The sequence below is a fragment of the Quercus lobata genome, chromosome 3 (assembly GCF_001633185.2).
Source record: "Quercus lobata isolate SW786 chromosome 3, ValleyOak3.0 Primary Assembly, whole genome shotgun sequence".
Taxonomy (NCBI): domain Eukaryota; kingdom Viridiplantae; phylum Streptophyta; class Magnoliopsida; order Fagales; family Fagaceae; genus Quercus; species Quercus lobata.
In genome coordinates, this window is record NC_044906.1 from 52,894,676 (window position 1) to 52,913,529 (window position 18,854).

The window sequence follows — 18,854 nt, forward strand, 5'->3', positions numbered from 1 at the left end:
TAACTGCATTACTAATAATCATTCGAAACTAAAAAATATCTCAATATCACAAATAATAAATCATAATATGTCCCAAAAAAAATAATAAACCGCAACAACTAATTAGTTTATATACTTAAGATTTGAAGGGTATATTGGTAAATTTGTCACTTAATTAAACGGGTCAGATAAATCAAATAAGTTCCATAGATTGGACACTAACCCAACCCATTTATTAAATGACTCAGTCATGTCAACCCGAATATGACACTAACTCATTAAGCATCAACCCATAATCTGCTAATTTTGTGTTGTGTCATATTGAGTTCGTAAATCATGTCCAGTTTTGCCACCCCTAAATATATTGACCTAACCCTCTATATATTGTAAGAAATGGGAGATTCAAACCCAAAATAGAGACATCTCCATTAAAAACACTATAAGTTGCAAGTTGACACATAGGGCTTTTTTTTTTTTTTTTTTTTTTTAATATTTTAAGAATACTAAGTATATTAACACACACACAAGAAAAAATGGGAGAAAATTTTAAAGAAACTAACATACAGGTCATTGGTGATTCCTTTGCTTTTCAAAAAGATTATTTTATTAAAACTATAAATAAATAAAAATTTGGTCCCCACATGTAGAATTCTTCATGAATGATAGCACTACATAATATGCATATTCTAATTAGCGATTATGCAGCGTTAAAATTTGAGCTCCCACGTGAAAAAAAAAAAAAAGCAATTTTTGAGCTCTCACTTGCGTTTATTGCTTATGACCCTCTTTTATTTTTTTTTTTTATTTATTTTTTTTTTTGAAGTTTATTGCTTATGACCTTGATAGCATTTAAGATTGGCAGCTAATCTCCTCGTTTAAATGACTTTTGTTATTTAATAACCTGACAATGAATAAAAGTGGGGTAAATTTTGTGTGAACCGAAAATCTAATTAGCTAGGTGAGGTCCATTCCTTTATTTTAATCCTACCTTCCACCAAGAGAGAGAGAGAGAGAGAGCGATCCATTAGACTAATAAACAATGCAAAACGGCGTGACTGCAATAACTCCACTTATATATATTTTTTATTATAAATCAATGCAAAACCGCGTGACTACATGTATAATTGAAAGTTTATTTGGTAGCGTTTCAGTGCAATTCAAACAGCTTTTCATGCCAACAACTGGGTACAGCTTATTGCATGACTGAACCTTCTTATGGCCCTTCCCTTGCCTTTTGTTTTCACATCTCCATTGCCAAGTATAAATACCAGCCCAAACTAATTCTGACAACACCAATCTATTCACTCAGCAAGCTACAATTGCATTACAAATAGTCAAATACTCCAATATTCATATCACCCATTAACATAGAATTCATGGCTTCAATGACTTCTTCAAGTGTTCCTTTAATTCTTCTTGTGCCCCTTGTTCTTGGGTCAATGATGGTTGCCTCTGCTGGTAACTTGAACCAAGACTTTGACATTACATGGGGAGATGGCCGTGCTAATATAGTCAACAATGGTGAGCTTCTTACTCTCTCACTCGACAAAACTTCAGGCTCAGGATTCCAGTCCAAGAATGAATATCTTTTTGGAAAGATTGATATGCAGCTCAAGCTTGTCCCTGGAAACTCTGCTGGCACTGTCACTGCCTATTATGTAAGTTTTCCTGCCATTAGTGCTTTATTCAATTTCTAAACAAGACTACATGTTCAATAGCTAATGCTTACGTTTGTGTCTGCAGTTGTCCTCTAAAGGATCAACATGGGATGAGATAGACTTTGAATTCTTGGGGAATCTGAGTGGTGATCCTTACATACTTCATACTAATGTGTTCAGCCAAGGCAAGGGATACAGAGAACAACAATTCTATCTATGGTTTGACCCAACTGCGGATTTTCACACCTATTCCATACTTTGGAATCCCCAGCGCATCATGTAAGCATTGCACCAATTTCTCATTTATGTACCTTTTTCCCAATTTTCCCGTATACACTTTGTATTGACTTTTTGCTTTTTCATCTCAGCTTCTCTGTGGATGGCACTCCCATTAGAGAGTTCAAGAACTTGGAGTCAAATGGTGTTCCGTTCCCAAAGAACCAGCCAATGAGAATATACTCTAGCCTCTGGAACGCTGATGACTGGGCAACAAGGGGTGGACTTGTCAAGACAGATTGGACACAAGCTCCTTTCACTGCTTCGTATAGGAACTTCAATGCAAATGCTTGTGTTTGGACCTCTGGGGCATCCTCCTGTGGTTCAAAATCTCCCTCTTCTACATCCAACAATAATGCTTGGCTATCACAAGAGTTGGATTCAGCAAGTCAACAGAGATTGCAATGGGCGCAGAAGAACTACATGATATACAACTATTGCACAGACACAAAGAGGTTTCCCCAAGGCCTTCCTACAGAATGTACCACATCCTAGACAAAAATAGGACTGGGAATTTTGTGTCGATTCTTTCATCTATTAAGCCAATTCTTTTATTTATTTTTTATTTGTTCGTGACTCTCTGATTACGTTTGTGTTCTCTATGTAAGTTATAAACCACGGAATATATAATTCTTTTATTCTTTTAGACATTTGTCCCTTACAGTTATAATAGTTTTTACATTCTCGGCAAGCTATGAACCTCGGTTTACTTCTTTAATTCATGTTTATTGATAACAGTGTGACCAAAAAAAAAAAATCAAGAATTGTTAAAAAACTGGGAAAATTATTATTGGCAATCCACTAACTACAAAGAACCAATCATATCTATACACTTGGCAATCCACGTGTATGAGACAAATAATAAGAGATCTTAAGATACATGTAGTCTACTGAGCCTATTCACTAAGTTACCAGTCGTATAACAACAAAATCTTAGTAGCCCCTCTAGGTGGAGCATATATGTTGCTGATGCCCATCTTGGAGTGTAGATTAGTAAATTGTTAAAATCCGAGGGGTTCAGTGAAAAAGTCAGCTAATTGGTGCTTAGGGGTTTAGTGGCTCTCCCTCATGAGTTGAAAACTTCGAAAGCTCCTCCATCGAAAATTTTACTGATTTGCAACCCAAAATAGCCAGATTCAGACAATAATACCTTTAGAGGGCCTTGCAACCTCCAAGCCTAGGAAATATTTGAGTGCTCCTATGTCTTTTAGCTTTAATTGATCATCTAGGAATTAATAAAAGAGAATTACTGCATCTAGATCATTGCTAGCTATCAAAATAAGACCTCGTAGACTACGATGATGATTATTGAATTAGCTTGAACTCTTGTAAATATGGAGCAGTTTGCTTTAGGTGATAGAAATTTGTCAATGAATTCAATTAATAGAGACCCAAATATTAATAGAGTCCAAAACTTAATGGTTAAAAAATGTCCCATATTCATGAATTGGTTGGTTTATTAAGAAAACAAAATTAAATATATAAAATTTTGAGGCCCGACCCATTCAAGTCAAACACACACATTTAGGCTCCAACCCATTCTAACTTAAAAAACACGTTTAAGGCCCAGTCCAATAGTCAGCCCAACTGACCTAAAAGATTGAACTGACCCAGGTATAGCCAACCACATTTCGGCTGACTGACCCAAACCCGACGATATGGTATGGTCCATTCACATTTTAACCCATATTTAATAGGTCAAAACCAAACACACGAGACCCTATCCCGTTTGCCAAGTTTGCATACTGTTAGCCTATAAGGTGTACGTGCATTATAAAGTAAAGATAATATCATAATTCAAATAACCTATAAAAGATTGTGGAGTTTTTACAAATCCTCATTTCTAAGGGTTTTTTTTAACAAGTTTATTTATTTTTGGTTAATCTTATAGATGGTTTTTTTGGCTAAATAATCTTATAATGTAGTGCATCAGTCAGAATTTTTTCCTTTTATTTTTATTTTTATTTTTTTAATTTTATGGGAGAGCTTATATAAAGGGAATTTTAAAATACATGATAAATTGTGAATGGTGGAATATAATATAGAATACAAAAAAAAAAAAAAAAAAAAATTACAGAAGATTTGTATTCAGAAAAGAAAAAAAAAAATGGTAGTCTATTTTCCTACATTCATTTTTTAAAAAGTGTCCAATAGAAATTTTTCCTGGTATAACATTATTCTTAGTTGTATCATGATTTGTCAATTTGTTATTATACCAGTTAATTGTAAGAGCAAATCATTACTCAAAATTGACGGATTACTTGGACTAAGACTTCCACCTTCAAATCCAAATGCTAGCTTTTTATTTATTTATTTACTTATTTTTATACATTTCAAGTAGGAGGAGGCAGGTTTTAACCTTGAAACGTCTCTCTTAACAATAAAAAGAATATGAGATGCTAGTTGACCTAAAGGTCATTAATTGGTGTTTACTCTACTTTTAGAAAGACTATTTAAAAAACAAAAATAATAAATTTGTATTATTATTTATCAGACTTGTAAAATTCTTCATGAATGATACTGCATGGACTGCACTTTTTATTTCATTTTTAAAAATTCAATAGTTGGTAAAGAGGGGATTTGAACATTGGATATCTCATATCTCTATTAAAAATATCAAAAGGTATCAACTAGTTGACCTACAATAGTCATAGTATGCATTTTCTAATTAATCCACATAGTATGCATTTTCTAATTAACGATTATGCATTTCTAAATTTGAGCTCCCACTTGCTTTCACTCCCTTATGACCAATATAGCATTTAAGATCTTGATCAAAAAATATATATAGCATTTAAGATTGGCAGCTAATCTCCTCGTTTATAGTTTGATTTTGGTTACATTAATTACCTGTATGAGAGAGGATTGAATAAAAGTGGTGTAAAAATTTTGTGAGCCAAAATATATTAGGTAGGTGATAAGGTCCTTTAAAAAAATTAATAAAATCCGACCTTCCAAGAGAGCGTGACAGATTAGAGTATACATGTCATACTCACTTTCCCTGAGGTTTCTTTATGATTTATACACTGTCTTTGGTACTTTGGTAATTGAAATACTGGCGGAATTACAATTTTTAGTTTATTCCTTATTTCTCTTGAATCTAAGAGGCAGAAGCAGAGGCAGAGGCAGAGGCAGAGGCAGAGGCAGAGGCAGAGGCAGAGGCAGGGCTGGTGCTTTCAAAAAATAAGCGTAAAAGAGGCAGGCTGCTGATAAGAACTGGACAGCAGTAACTAGGCACTTTCATTAGTAGTATATGCAAAGCAGTGTGCTATATGTATAAAAGTTGAAGGTTTATTTGGTGGTGTTAGTGCGATTCAGACAGCTCTCTTTGCAATAAGTTTTCATGACAACAACTGGCTACAGCGTATTAATTACGTGACTGAACCTTCCTATGGCCCTTCCTTTGCGCTGTGTCTTCACATCCTCATTGCCTAGTATAAATACCAGCCCAAACTAATACTTACAACACCAATCTCTTCACTCAGCAAGCTTCACTTACATTATAAATAGTCAAATACTCATGGCTTCTATGACTTCTTCAAGTGTTCCCTTAATCATTCTTCTAGTGCCCATTGTTCTTGGGTCAATCATGGTTGCCTCTGCTGGTAACTTGAACCAAGACTTTGACATTACATGGGGAGATGGCCGTGCGAATATAATCAACAATGGTGAGCTCCTTACTCTCTCACTTGACAAAACTTCTGGATCAGGATTTCAGTCCAAGAGTGAATATCTATTTGGAAAGATTGATATGCAGCTCAAGCTTGTCCCTCGAAACTCTGCTGGCACTGTCACTGCCTATTATGTAAGCTTTCCTGCCTCTAGTGCTTTAAGCAATTTTAAACAAGACTACATGTTCAATAGCTAATGCTAATTTCTCTTTGAATATTTTGTTTACAGTTATCCTCAAAAGGATCAACATGGGATGAGATAGACTTTGAATTCTTGGGAAATCTGAGTGGTGATCCTTATATACTTCACACTAATGTGTTCAGCCAAGGCAAGGGAAACAGAGAACAACAGTTCTATCTTTGGTTTGACCCAACTGCGGATTTTCACACCTATTCCATACTTTGGAATCCCCAGCGCATCATGTAAGCATTGCACTAATTTCTCATTCACGTACCTTTTCCCAATTTTCCCGTACATATGCACTTTGTATTGACTTTTTCCTTTTTCCTCTCAGCTTCTCTGTGGATGGCACTCCCATTAGAGAGTTCAAGAACTTGGAGTCAAATGGTGTTCCATTCCCAAAGAACCAGCCAATGAGGATATACTCTAGCCTCTGGAATGCTGATGACTGGGCCACAAGGGGTGGACTCATCAAGACAGATTGGACACAAGCTCCTTTCACTGCTTCCTATAGAAACTTCAATGCAAATGCTTGTGTTTGGTCCTCTGGGGGATCTTCTTGCGGTTCAAACTCTCCCTCTTCTACATCTAGCAGTAATGCTTGGCTCTCACAAGAATTGGATTCAGCAAGTCAGCAGAGATTGAAATGGGCGCAGAAGAACTACATGATATACAACTATTGCACAGATACAAAGAGATTTCCCCAAGGCCTCCCTACAGAATGTACCACATCTTAGACAAAAATAGGACTCGGAACCTTGTGTCAATTCTTTTATTTTTTAATTTTTCGTAACTCTCTGGTTATTTTTGTGTTCTCTATGAAAGTTGTAAAGTACGTAATATAATTCTTTTGAAATTAAATTCTATAAAGATGAGGGATAAAATTCATGTTTTACACCATCCAATAAATGATTACCACATCAACATTTTATTTAAAATTCAATACATCCTACCATACCTAATAACATTTCAATAGATTCCCAATTTGGTTGGATTTATATATGGGTTTAAAATTAATTGAGTATGATTATGTTTATTTTTAAATATGTGATAAGATGATTTAGCATGTTGGAATTGGAGGGATAAAATTTTATACCACGTTCTTATAGAATTTAATTTCAATTCTTTTATTCTTTTAGACATTTGTCAGTTACTTAGAACAAAAAAGTTTACATACATTAAAAAAAAAAAAAAAACTTACCCACTTTGCACTCTGGATAAAATTCATTTTTATTGGAAACGGTAAGACCAAAAATACCAAGAACCTTGTTTATTTAAGAGCATCACCATGGTGGTAAAATAGTTTTTTACCACCTCAAACTCCAATTAGTACTCAATATTGGTGGAGTTATAAAGGCAAATTTTTTTACCTTCTTATTACATTACAGTAAACTGCTAAGACTAACCCTTCACGATAGCAAGGGAGGCATAAAAAATATAATAAAATATATATTATTTTATTACTATTTTATCAGTTATTATGTGTTATAAAATAGGTTTTTGAGAAAATTATAGAGGGTGAACCGTGGAGTTTCGACAAGCATCTAGTGATGCTAAAAAGATACGATTACAACATCCCAATACAGGACTTGGTTTTTGATCATGTCTCTTTGTGGGTGCAAGTTCATGATATTCCAGCAAGATATCTAAGTAGAGAGGTGGCTGAGAAACTCTGTGAAGCAGTGGGGGTAGTAGACAAGGTGACTAGCCTACGTGAGGTGGATCGTGGTACAATTATGCGGGTGCGAGTGAAGGTTGATGTAACCCTTCCTCTCTGTCGTGGGAGAGTCTTTAAACTTGGCAATGGATCGAGGGGCTGGGTAACCTTCAAGTATGAGCGGTTGCCAAATATTTGCTATTGGTGTGGTCGGTTGAATCATGTCGATAGAGACTGCGAGCGCTGGATACAGAGCAGTGGTACTCTAACGAAAGAAGACCAGAAGTATGGCTCATGGCTGCGTGCATCGTCTTTACCGGCATTCAACAATTCTGTGCTAGTAGTCCCGGGGTTTTACGATGCAAAGAAAAAGGAATTAGACAGTAACAAGAAAACGAAGGAGTTTCTTTCCAATGGCAATCTCGGTGAAGCTTGTGGCAAGGCAGATGCGGTGGTGCATGGTAGAAGTCCGGTGGAGGAGGCGCTGGGGAGCAGGATGAAGGCAGTTAATGCAAATATTATGGAAGAAAACGTTATGGACATTACTCATAAAGAAGGCTCAACGGATGATAAGGCAGAATCACGTCAGTTAGGGAAGGTTGCCGGGTTTCAAGGGAAATTATTAAATGAGGAATTCTGTGAGATTGCTGAAGGGTCAAGGAGTGATGAGGCAGAATTAATTCAGGTGGGGAAGGGTGCCGGTTTTCAAGGGGAGCTGTTTAATGCAAAATTACGTGAGATTGATTTGGAATTAAATAAGTTTGACTTGGAGAAAGATTCCAAAGCTGGTTCAGTGCAAATTGAGGAAACGGAGGGTGCATTTAAGGGAAACTCCAATTATTGTGGGATTATGACAGATAATGGGTTGCATGACAAGGAGGCGTGTGGAAAACAAATGGAAACTCAGCAATACGTGGCACTTAATGAAGATAACCCTAATAGTCTTGAACCTAACGTGATAGATGAACAAAATAAGGAGCAGAAAAGTTTGGTTGGGGTGGCCGTGAATGTAAACTCTACTTGGAAGAGGGTAGTGCGCAAGAAAATAAACAGCCTACCTACGTGTCCTCCATTGAATTCTCTCAAACGTCCGGGTACTGAATTGGTGAATCTTGAGTTACCAAAAAAGAAGAAGCAGGTTTCTCATGAGGATCAAGTTACTACAATTGAATTGGCGGGGTCTGATGTTCAGCCCTGCCAGAGGCAATGAGCATCTTATGTTGGAACTGTCGTGGGCTTGGGAACCCACAGACAGATCAGGAGCTTGGTGACTTAATCCGGGCACAAGATCCCTTAGTCGTGTTCCTAGCCGAAACATGGCTTGACAAAGTTAGGCTGGAGGAAATTAAAATGCGTTACAGATTTAAAGGGTTGATAGAAGTCTCAAGAATAAGCCGAGGGGGAGGGGTGGCTATTTTTTGGAAAGAGGAATGTAATATCTCCCTAGACACATATTCCCCCAACCACATTGATGTGATCTTGAATAAAGGGTTGGAAGATGAATGGAGGTTTACTGGGTTTTATGGAGAACCAGATACTAGAATTCGCAATGAGTCATGGGATAAATTGAGGAGATTAAAAAATAAATTCACCCTTCCATGGTTGTGTGCAGGTGACTTTAATGAAATATTGAAGGCAAATGAAAAATTGGGGGGAAGGCTTAGGCCAACTAGACAGATGGAAGCTTTTAGGGAAGTTCTTGATGATTGCGAGTTTAAGGACTTGGGTTATGTGGGAGGAAAGTACACGTGGTATAGAGGTTCTAGAGGGGGTAATTCTATATGGGAAAGGCTTGATCGTGCAGTTGCTACTATTGATTGGATAGAAAAGTTTCCGGCAACAAAGGTTGTGCATCTAGAATGTGGTTCCTCGGATCATAAGCCACTGCTCATCCTTCTAAAAGGGGTCCAAATGAAGTATAAGAAACCTTGGAGATTTGAGAATATGTGGTTGGAGGATGGGAGGTGTGGTGAGGTTGTGGATTATGCTTGGAGGAGGGTTTGTCCAGGTAACCCAATGGCCCAAGTGGAAGGTAAAATAAAGGTGTGTCAGGAAAAGCTTAAACAGTGGAGCCGGACATCCTTTGGCAATGTTACCAGTGCACTAAAAGAAAAAAAGCAGCAGCTAAGGCAGGCCGAAATGAGAGCAATTAGGGAGGGTACATTGGAAACGGTGAATCGGTTGAAATGGGAGATAAATGGCTTGTTGATAAAGGAGGAAAAGATGTGGAAACAAAGGTCAAGGGCTTTGTGGTTACAAGAAGGGGATCAAAACACAAAATTCTTCCATAATAAGGCCTCACATAGATATAAGAGAAATAAAATTGAAGAATTGAAGAATGAGGCGGGAGTGGTATGCACAGATGAGGAGGAGATATCAAGGATTTTGATAGAATACTACCAGAACCTTTTTACCTCAGCCTCTCCATCAAACTTGGAAGAAGTTCTGATGACAGTCCCCACTGTTATTACGGAGGACCAAAATGCAATGTTAGCAGCAGAGTTTGTCCAGGTAGAGGTGGAGGAAGCTCTTCAACAAATGGCACCACTCAAGGCACCTGGACCAGATGGATTACCTCCGTTGTTCTACCAAAAATTTTGGCCAACTATTGGTGAGGATGTATCAAAGGCAGTCCTCAATTGCCTAAACTCAGGTTCAATCCCTTCTTCCATTAATCGTACTTTTATAACTTTAATCCCAAAAGTTAAAAGTCCATCTGTAGTATCCGAATTCCGCCCTATTTCTCTTTGTAATGTTATTTATAAAATTGTATCTAAGGTTGCTGCAAATAGGCTCAAAAAAGTCCTGCCTTTTATTATCTCTGACTCACAGAGTGCTTTCCAGTCTAATAAAACTATTTCAGATAACATTCTGGTGGCGTTTGAGTTGCTCCACCATATGAAGAATCACAAGTCTAAGAAGGCAGGTTTTATGTCCCTCAAATTGGACATGAGCAAGGCGTACGACAGGGTGGAATGGCTTTTTCTGGTGGAAATTATGAGGAAGATGGGGTTTTGTGATAGGTGGCTGAAGCTCATTCATGAGTGTATTAGCACGGTGTCCTACTCAATATTGGTCAATGGGGAACCTAAGGGTGAAATTTTCCCTTCTAGGGGAATTCGCCAAGGGGACCCATTGTCACCATACTTGTTCTTATTATGCTCGGAAGGGTTAAACCGAATGATTCAGAAGGCTGCAAGGGAAGACAGTATCAGAGGCTTTTCATTATGCAAAAATGGGCCAAAAATTACTCACCTATTTTTTGCAGATGACAGCTTATTATTCTGCCGTGCAAGGAAGGAAGATCTACAAGCCATCCAAAAAATCCTAACTAGCTATGAGCATGCATCCGGCCAGAAAATAAACCGGGAGAAGACAACGCTTTTCTTTAGTAAAGCTGTGTCCATTGACATGAGGAAGGAAATCATGGACCTTTTAGGGGTTGCCGAAATAAAGGAGTATGAGAAGTACCTTGGGCTGCCTGCAGTTGTGGGGAAAAATAAAAAGGAGAGCTTAAACTATATTAAGGAAAGGGTGTGGGCGAAGCTTCAAGGGTGGAAGGAGAAACTTTTATCTCAAGCAGGGAAAGAGGTCTTGCTTAAAGCAGTGGTCCAAGCGATCCCTACTTTTGCAATGACTTGCTTTAAATTACCGGTGGGCTTATGCAAAGAGATTGAAATGCTAATTAGAAAATTTTGGTGGGGAGAGTGAGGGGGGCAGCGGAAAATCCATTGGAAAAATTGGAAAATCTTGTGCAAATCAAAAGCGGAGGGGGGAATGGGATTCAAAGATTTGGTTAGATTTAATGAAGCCATGCTCGCTAAACAAATTTGGAGATTACAAACTGAAAAGGAGTCCCTTCTGTACAAGGTTTTCAGCACCAAATTCTTCCCTTCAGGATCGGTTTTTGAAGCTAAATGTTCCACAGGTTCCTTTGCTTGGCAGAGCTTGCTCAAAGCTAGACATGTTATTGAAAAAGGAATGTTGTGGAGAGTGGGTGATGGCATGCAGATTAGGGTGTTCCATGACAATTGGATTCCTGGATGCTTCCCGAATGGAGCTGTTCCACGCACACCAGGATCAGAGGATGATTCTACTGTTTCCTCACTTATAAATCCGGTCACAATGGAGTGGAATGAGGAGCAAATTGACTTAACAGTTGCACCTTTCTTGGCTCAGCAAATCAAAGCCATTCCTTTATGTAAATCGGTGCAGAGGGACTGCTTAGTGTGGCCACGAACTAGGGACGGAAACTACTCGGTGAAGACGGGATATCAGTTATTGGAAGAGTGGGAAAACAGGGGAGATGCGTCGGGGTCAAGCAGTAGCAATCTACGAAGTTTCTGGAAGGGACTTTGGAAGATGAGGATTCCAAACAAAATCAAAAATTTCTGTTGGAGAGCTTGTACCGAGTCCTTACCAACCATGGCGAACCTCCATCGACGGAATGTGGTAAACTCACCTGTGTGTAACAGATGCGGAGTAAGCAGGGAGACCGTGCTACATGCACTTTGGGACTGTGCCCAAAGTCAATGCTGCTGGACTCGTGGCTTTAATAGTTTCAAACAAACTCAAGTGCACCTGGGGTCTTTTAGTGATCTTTTGACTGCTGTAAAACAAGGCGATGAGGATGTAGAGCTGTTCACAGTGGTCGCATGGCTGGTCTGGTGCAGAAGAAACAAATGCCACTTCAAGGAGTAGTGTTTACCACCTGAGAAGATTGTGGACACGGCAGAAACTATTCTATATGAGTTTCAGGCAAAACCAAAGAACATGCCAGTGAGATCACAACCTCAGTCACAGCGTTGGACACCACCGGAACCTGGGATGTACAAAGCGAACTTCGACGGGGCTTATTTTGCAGAGGAAGATGCAGCTGGAATTGGCGTCGTTGTGCGGAATGAACTGGGACAGGTGATGGCGTCCCTAACAGAAAAAATCGTCATGCCTCAAACGGTGGAGATTCTTGAGGCGTTGGCAGCTAGAAGGGCTATGATCTTCATGGAGGAATTGGGTTTGGGAAGGGTTATTTTTGAAGGGGATTCAGAGAATGTTGTTAAGGCCCTCACAGGGGGCTGCCCAGACAGGTCCAGTATTGGACATATTGTTAAAGACTGCATGTCGCTTAGGGGTTGGTTTCAATCCTGTTCTTTCTCTCACGTGAGGCGGCAAGGCAACGGAGTTGCTCATGCTTTAGCTAGGAGAGCAAGAAATTCTTCACCTTTGTCCGTTTGGATGGAATCGGTTCCGCCAGACATTTCTTATTTGGTATATGTTGATGTAACGACTTAAAGTTGGTTTTCTTAATAAAAGTGGATTCATTCCTTTCTCAAAAAAAAAAAAAAAAAAAAAAAAAAAAAATACTAAAATTTTTTGTGGTATTAAAATCTTCTAATACCAACAACTTTATTTATTTATTTTTATGCGACATGTGTCAATACGTCCTGAGTAACAGCATTCAAAATAGGAATACAATTACTGCACAGACACGGGGAGATTATCCCCAGGCCTCCCTCCGGAATGCACCATGTCTTAGAGAAAAGAAGATAGCTTGTAAGTCAATTCTTTTATTTTTGGACATTCCCAATTGATTAATTAATCTGTATGCCATTTATATAATCAAATTCTTTTATTCTTTGGCATTTGTCACTTATTTTGATATCACATTATTGTTTATAAAACAAGTTTTGTTAAAATTTTTGTATCTATAAACTTTCTCATATTCAATAGGTCAAAACCAATAATGCAAGACCTGTCCTGTTTGCTAAATAGGCCCACTATTAGCCTATAAGGTTAACGGGCATAAAAAATGGAGATCACATCATAATTCTATAACCGAAAAGCTTGTGGAGTTTTTACAAACCTTCAGCCTGGGTATTTTAGTTATGTTTGTTCTTTTTCTTTTTCCTTTTTCTTTTTTTCACTTTTCAAATGATTTTTTTTGTTAATCTTATAAATAAGTTTTTTTTTTTTTTTCTTATAATTCAATAACTGGGAGGGAGTGAATGATTTGAACGTTGGATGTTTTCGTTTAAAATATCATAAGGAGTCAGTTGAGTCATACGACTCTTCATAATCTTATAAATGGGTTGGTAGCAGGCACGGACCCAAGGGGACTCGACCCCTGGCCCAAAGAAAAAAAAATTATTGGTTATATTTTTTTATTTCTAGAGTTACACCTCCCTCTTCTAAAAACTTAGACTCCTCCCTTTTAATTAGCCTAACTCAACTAGCAACTACCCAACTCAAAAACTTAACAAAAACAAAATTTTAAAATAAAAAATCCTAGTCAACCCAGTATTAGAGTACCAGCATCAATTGTTGTAAATGCTAAATATTTAGTATTTAGAACACCAAATACCAAAAACACTAATGTACGAGATATTTCAAATGCTATATTAGAGTGGCAAAAGTAAGTTTTAATTTGTGAAAATAAATTTTTTTTGCAACAGCTGATGCTCTTAAGAAACAATATTAGTTTGTGTTTTTTTGTTGTTGGTAAATAATTTCATCTTAATGTATTAAAAAACAATTATTTTGTGTATTTATCTTGATTGATAGTTTGTTAATACTTAATACTATGTATAGGTAACCATTTGGGGTTTTTTTATTTTTTTATTTTTTTTTTCTTATACTTTGGCCCCTAGATTGAAATCCTAGATCCGCCCTTAGTTGGTAGTGTATTAATCGGCTATTTTTATTTCTAGAGCTTATACAAAGGGAAAATAATAGTCCACTTGGTGGTAAAAGAATAATGGTTATTTACCAAATTCATTTATATAAAGGGAAAATAATGGTCCAGTTGGTGGTAAAATAATAATGGTTGTTTACTAAATTCATTTTTTAAAGTGACAAATTACTTGGACTAAGACTTCAACCTTTAAATCCTAATGTTAGTTGCTTCCTTTACTTCTTCTTTTTTTTCTTTTTTTTTTCAATACATTTAACTAGGAGAGATTCGAAACATATTAAAAATAAAATGAGATGTTAGTTGACATAACGATCATTGGTGTTTCCTTTACTTCTAGAAAGACCATTTAAAAAAGAAAAACATTTGAAGTTTTTTCTTTAGAAACACACACACATTAGGGGAGAGAATATAGGGCTCTAACACAAAGTTAAAGAAAATCCATGCAAACACAAGATTTGTAATTTCATACATGTTTGTTAGGGTCATATTTCTTGATGTTGGTAAACATCTGATAAAATGAATTCTATATGTAATTCAGTCTTAGTTTAAATGTTCAAAGACATTGTGGGGCCAGAGAATTTATAACCCCGGCCCACTTTACATTAGGGCCCAAGGCCCGAGCCGAGGAGTGGCATTGCCGAGGACATACAATGAAAGTCCAAATGGCCTAGGGATATAGCCGAGGACGATTTTGTCCTTGGCATCCCAGAGCGCTCCTAAAAGAAAAGGCGAGCACAGTATAGGAGCGGCCCAAGTAAAAGGCTGCCAATACTGCAATTAAGTACTCTGCGCCTGACAGGTCCATACTCTTTACCATGCTTTTTAGCTTTTACAACCACCCCTGACCACTTTGGGTATGGGCTGATAGAAAGCTGACCACAAGTATCAGCCCTAGAAAGCTGAATCTACACGTGGACGTTGGAGAGAGGGTAAAGGCTAGTATAAAAAGAGAAGTAAGCAATCCAGAAAAAAGGCTGGAAAAAAAGGCCAAGAACTAGAACCTTCCAGGCCGTGCCGAGGAGAGATTTCTTGGGCAAACGTGGTTCACCTCTATGTGTCCACCATGAAAACCATGACTAACCACTGTCCGGTGACCAAGGCCTAGCCTTTCAGCCCACGCTCTACAAATTTTATTATTTGGGCCTTTAACGTACAAACCCAATATCAGTTTGGGATCGATACAAATTGAGTCCTTACAGACATAAACAAGCAATATAATTTGAAAATACAAGACAGGTCAAGAAAACTTGCCAAAGATAGGAATTTGAAATTTCTTGATACTTGTCAATCTATTGAGAATAAATGAATCTTGATACTTAGCTCGACAACTCTCGATCTATCGAGCTACGGGAAAATTGAACAATAATTTTTGTTTCAGTCCACAATGATTTGACTTGTCTGGATTTCATACACTAGGGTTCCAAGACAAATGAAAAGTAAATTTTTATGTTTGTCATCATATACACAAAGAGATGCACATACTATGGAGCTGCTGCGACATTTGTGCTCTTAGGATTTTGTGCCAAATTGCTACCACTTCATCAAGGTATGTGTGGGGCCCAATAGTTTGTGGCCCTGGCCTATTTATTCATTGGGGTTTAAAGGCCCGAGCCGAGAAGGGTTATAGCCCAGGATCGGTAATACAAGTACAAAATAGCCTTAGGGACACAGCCGAGGACGATTCAGTTCTCGGCATGTCCGAGATCTCACAAGAAGAAAGGGCTAAAATGGTATAGAAACAACTTGAGAAAAAATCTAAAATATCTGTGCCAATAGAAAAGGGTATGCTGGAAAGAATAATGACCAGGAAAAGCTGTCCTTTCAATACTCTGCACCTGACAGAGCCATACTCTCCAGCTTTTACAACCACCCCCAACCACTCTGGGTATGGGCTGATGGGAAGAGTATCAGTCTTGGAATGTCGATCCTACACGTGGACGAAGGATAAAAAAACACAGGCTAGTATAAAAGGAAAAGTAAACAATTCATAGAGGGGGCTGGGAAAAATGACTAAAAACCAGAGCCTCCCAGCCCGCCTCCAGGAGAAAGACTCCTAAGGCGAAAACGACTTAGTTATGTATGAACACCACGAGAAACCTGCCGTCTGGTGACTAAGGCCTAACCTTTCAAACCCACGCTCTACAAATGATATTGTTTGGGCCTTTTTACGCGCGAGCCCAACACTATTATGGTTCGTTACAAATCGTGCCCTTACAGTATGTATTGAAGAAATTTGCATAAAGCTACGTTAAACAATGATTGGGTTGGTGTTAGTCCTAATGGGAGGTTTGCGCAAAAAGGAAGTTTGCTACAAGAAGTAGTCCAATTGGGATTGGACCTAAGTTTTCTCAAAGATTAGTATCCTCTACTGTAGGTAAGTACTTCGAAATACAGTAAGATTCATTGTACTTGTAACTTCTATTTTTGTTAGTGGATTCTTCAGGAGTAGTGACTTAAATACTTACCAGATGGAATTTTGTAAGCGAAAGTTTTCCCATCATGATCAAATCAATGTGTCAAACTTTTTTTTTTCCGCTGCATTCAACTTTAGTTTGGTGATTTGATTGTATTGATTTTACATGTAATTGAACTAAAAATTAACTCAAGTTATTGGTTAATTACTGGTGCTCAAAATCTTAACCCAACCCAACAATGTAGAATTATACACAGTACGTAGTATGTATTTTCTAATTCACGATTATACAATATTTAAATTTGAGCTACCGCCAGCTTTTATTCCTTATAAGACCATTATAGCAGTTAAGATTGACATCTAATCTCCTCTTTTAATTTATATATGACTGTTGTTATTTAATAACCTTACAACAGCGCGTGACCGATTAGAGTATACATGTGATACTCACTTTCCCTATGGTTTCTTTATGCTCGTGGAGTCGCAATTTTTTTTTTATTATATATGTTTTCAATTCCCTGTTTCTCATGAATTCATAAGTAGGAAAATCCAAAGAGGCAGGGCAGGTGATAACAACTGGACAGCAGTAACTAGGAACTTTCATGGGAAACTTATGCAAAACAGCGTGTTATATGTATAATTGAAGGTTTATTTGGTGGTGTTGGTGCGATTCAAACAGCTATCTTTGTAATAACTTTTCGTGACAACAACTGGCTATAGCTTATTACATGACTCGACCTTCCTATGGCCTTTCCTATGCTTTGTGTCTTCACACCCTAATTGCCTAGTATAAATACCAGCCCAAACTAGTTCTGCCAACACCAATCTCTTCACTCAGTAAACTTCACTTACATTACAAATAGTCAAATACAGAAATACTCCAATTTTCTTATCACCCATTAACATAGAATTCATGGCTTCTATGGCTTCTTCAAGTGCTCCATTGATCCTTCTAGTGCTTCTTCTTGGGTCAATGATGGTTGCCTCAGCTGCTAACTTGAACCAAGATTTTGACATTACATGGGGAGATGGCCGTGCTAATATAATCAACAATGGTGAGCTCCTTACTCTCTCACTAGACAAAACTTCTGGCTCAGGATTCCAGTCCAAGAATGAATATCTATTTGGAAAGATTGATATGCAGCTCAAGCTTGTCCCTGGAAACTCTGCTGGCACTGTCACTGCCTATTATGTAAGCTTTTCTGACACTAGTGCTTCATTCTATTTTAAACAGGACTACATGTTCAATAGCTAATGCTTATGTCTGTGTCTGCAGTTGTCCTCGAAAGGATCAACATGGGATGAGATAGACTTTGAATTCTTGGGGAATCTGAGTGCTGATCCTTATATACTTCACACTAATGTGTTCAGCCAAGGCAAGGGCAACAGAGAGCAGCAATTCTATCTATGGTTTGACCCAACTGCAGATTTTCACACTTATTCCATACTTTGGAATCCCCAACGCATTATGTAAGTATTGCACCAATTTCTTACTAGTTAAAAACTTAAAATTTATGTAGTTGTTCCAGTTTTTTCCCTATACACTATGTATTGACTTTTTCCTTTTTCATCTCAGTTTCTCTGTGGATGGCACTCCTATTAGAGAGTTCAAGAACTTGGAGTCAAATGGTGTTCCATTCCCAAAGAATCAACCAATGAGGATATACTCTAGCCTCTGGAATGCTGATGATTGGGCCACAAGGGGTGGACTTGTCAAGACTGATTGGACACAAGCTCCTTTCACTGCTTCCTATAGAAACTTCAACGCAAATGCTTGTGTTTGGACCTCTGGGGCATCCTCCTGCGGTTCAAACTCTCCCTCTGCTACTTCTAGCAATAATGCTTGGCTCTCACAAGAGTTGGATTCAGCTAGTCAGCAGAGATTGCAATGGGCGCAGAAGAACTATATGATATACAACTATTGCACAGACACAAAGAGGTTTCCCCAAGGCCTTCCTACAGAATGTACCACATCCTAGGCAAAAATAGGACTACGAACCTCCGTCAATTCTTTTATTTTTTTTGTAACTCTCTGATTAATTTCATGGTCTCTATGTAAGTTGTAACATACGTAATATAATTCTTTTATTCTTTTTAACATTTGTAAGTTGCACGCTATAGACTGTTTGCTTCTTTTAATTCATGTTTATTGAAAATGGTAAGACAAAATAAATGCAGAGGACCACCAAAGACTACAACAATGCTGCTAACACAAGAAGTTTCACAACTTTTTTATTAATTTGTTAAGATGGATGATTGAGATTTGTCAAAATAACTCTCATATGGGACCACTATTGGCATCATCTTCATTGTACATTAATTACTACC

General features: G+C 37.8%; 3 protein-coding genes across 3 annotated transcripts; all 3 read left to right on the forward strand.

Annotated features, from left to right (window-relative positions):
- The first annotated feature begins 1,194 nt into the window (after window positions 1–1,194).
- On the forward strand, window positions 1,195–18,624 carry LOC115982193 (probable xyloglucan endotransglucosylase/hydrolase protein 23). The gene is made up of 4 exons (XM_031104726.1): window positions 1,195–1,637; window positions 1,723–1,916; window positions 2,006–2,401; window positions 18,499–18,624. The coding sequence occupies exons 1-4, from the start codon at window positions 1,356–1,358 to the stop codon at window positions 18,503–18,505; spliced, it is 879 nt and encodes a 292-aa protein (XP_030960586.1). The 5' UTR covers window positions 1,195–1,355; the 3' UTR covers window positions 18,506–18,624.
- Window positions 5,398–6,638, forward strand: LOC115982191 (probable xyloglucan endotransglucosylase/hydrolase protein 23). The gene is made up of 3 exons (XM_031104724.1): window positions 5,398–5,718; window positions 5,814–6,007; window positions 6,100–6,638. The coding sequence occupies exons 1-3, from the start codon at window positions 5,434–5,436 to the stop codon at window positions 6,500–6,502; spliced, it is 882 nt and encodes a 293-aa protein (XP_030960584.1). The 5' UTR covers window positions 5,398–5,433; the 3' UTR covers window positions 6,503–6,638.
- On the forward strand, window positions 17,349–18,624 carry LOC115982194 (probable xyloglucan endotransglucosylase/hydrolase protein 23). Its single transcript, XM_031104727.1, has 3 exons — window positions 17,349–17,718; window positions 17,803–17,996; window positions 18,103–18,624. Exons 1-3 carry the CDS (start codon window positions 17,440–17,442, stop codon window positions 18,503–18,505), a joined length of 876 nt encoding a protein of 291 aa, XP_030960587.1. The 5' UTR covers window positions 17,349–17,439; the 3' UTR covers window positions 18,506–18,624.
- Window positions 18,625–18,854: the final 230 nt, after the last annotated feature.

Coding starts and splice junctions, on each gene's coding strand:
- LOC115982193 (XM_031104726.1), top strand. CDS start 1,356: ATGGCTTCAATGACTTCTTCAAGTGTTCCTTTAATTCTTCTTGTGCCC. Junction 1,638..1,722: donor GCACTGTCACTGCCTATTAT/GTAAGTTTTCCT, acceptor TTGTGTCTGCAG/TTGTCCTCTAAAGGATCAAC. Junction 1,917..2,005: donor TGGAATCCCCAGCGCATCAT/GTAAGCATTGCA, acceptor TTTTCATCTCAG/CTTCTCTGTGGATGGCACTC.
- LOC115982191 (XM_031104724.1), top strand. CDS start 5,434: ATGGCTTCTATGACTTCTTCAAGTGTTCCCTTAATCATTCTTCTAGTG. Junction 5,719..5,813: donor GCACTGTCACTGCCTATTAT/GTAAGCTTTCCT, acceptor TTTTGTTTACAG/TTATCCTCAAAAGGATCAAC. Junction 6,008..6,099: donor TGGAATCCCCAGCGCATCAT/GTAAGCATTGCA, acceptor TTTTCCTCTCAG/CTTCTCTGTGGATGGCACTC.
- LOC115982194 (XM_031104727.1), top strand. CDS start 17,440: ATGGCTTCTATGGCTTCTTCAAGTGCTCCATTGATCCTTCTAGTGCTT. Junction 17,719..17,802: donor GCACTGTCACTGCCTATTAT/GTAAGCTTTTCT, acceptor CTGTGTCTGCAG/TTGTCCTCGAAAGGATCAAC. Junction 17,997..18,102: donor TGGAATCCCCAACGCATTAT/GTAAGTATTGCA, acceptor TTTTCATCTCAG/TTTCTCTGTGGATGGCACTC.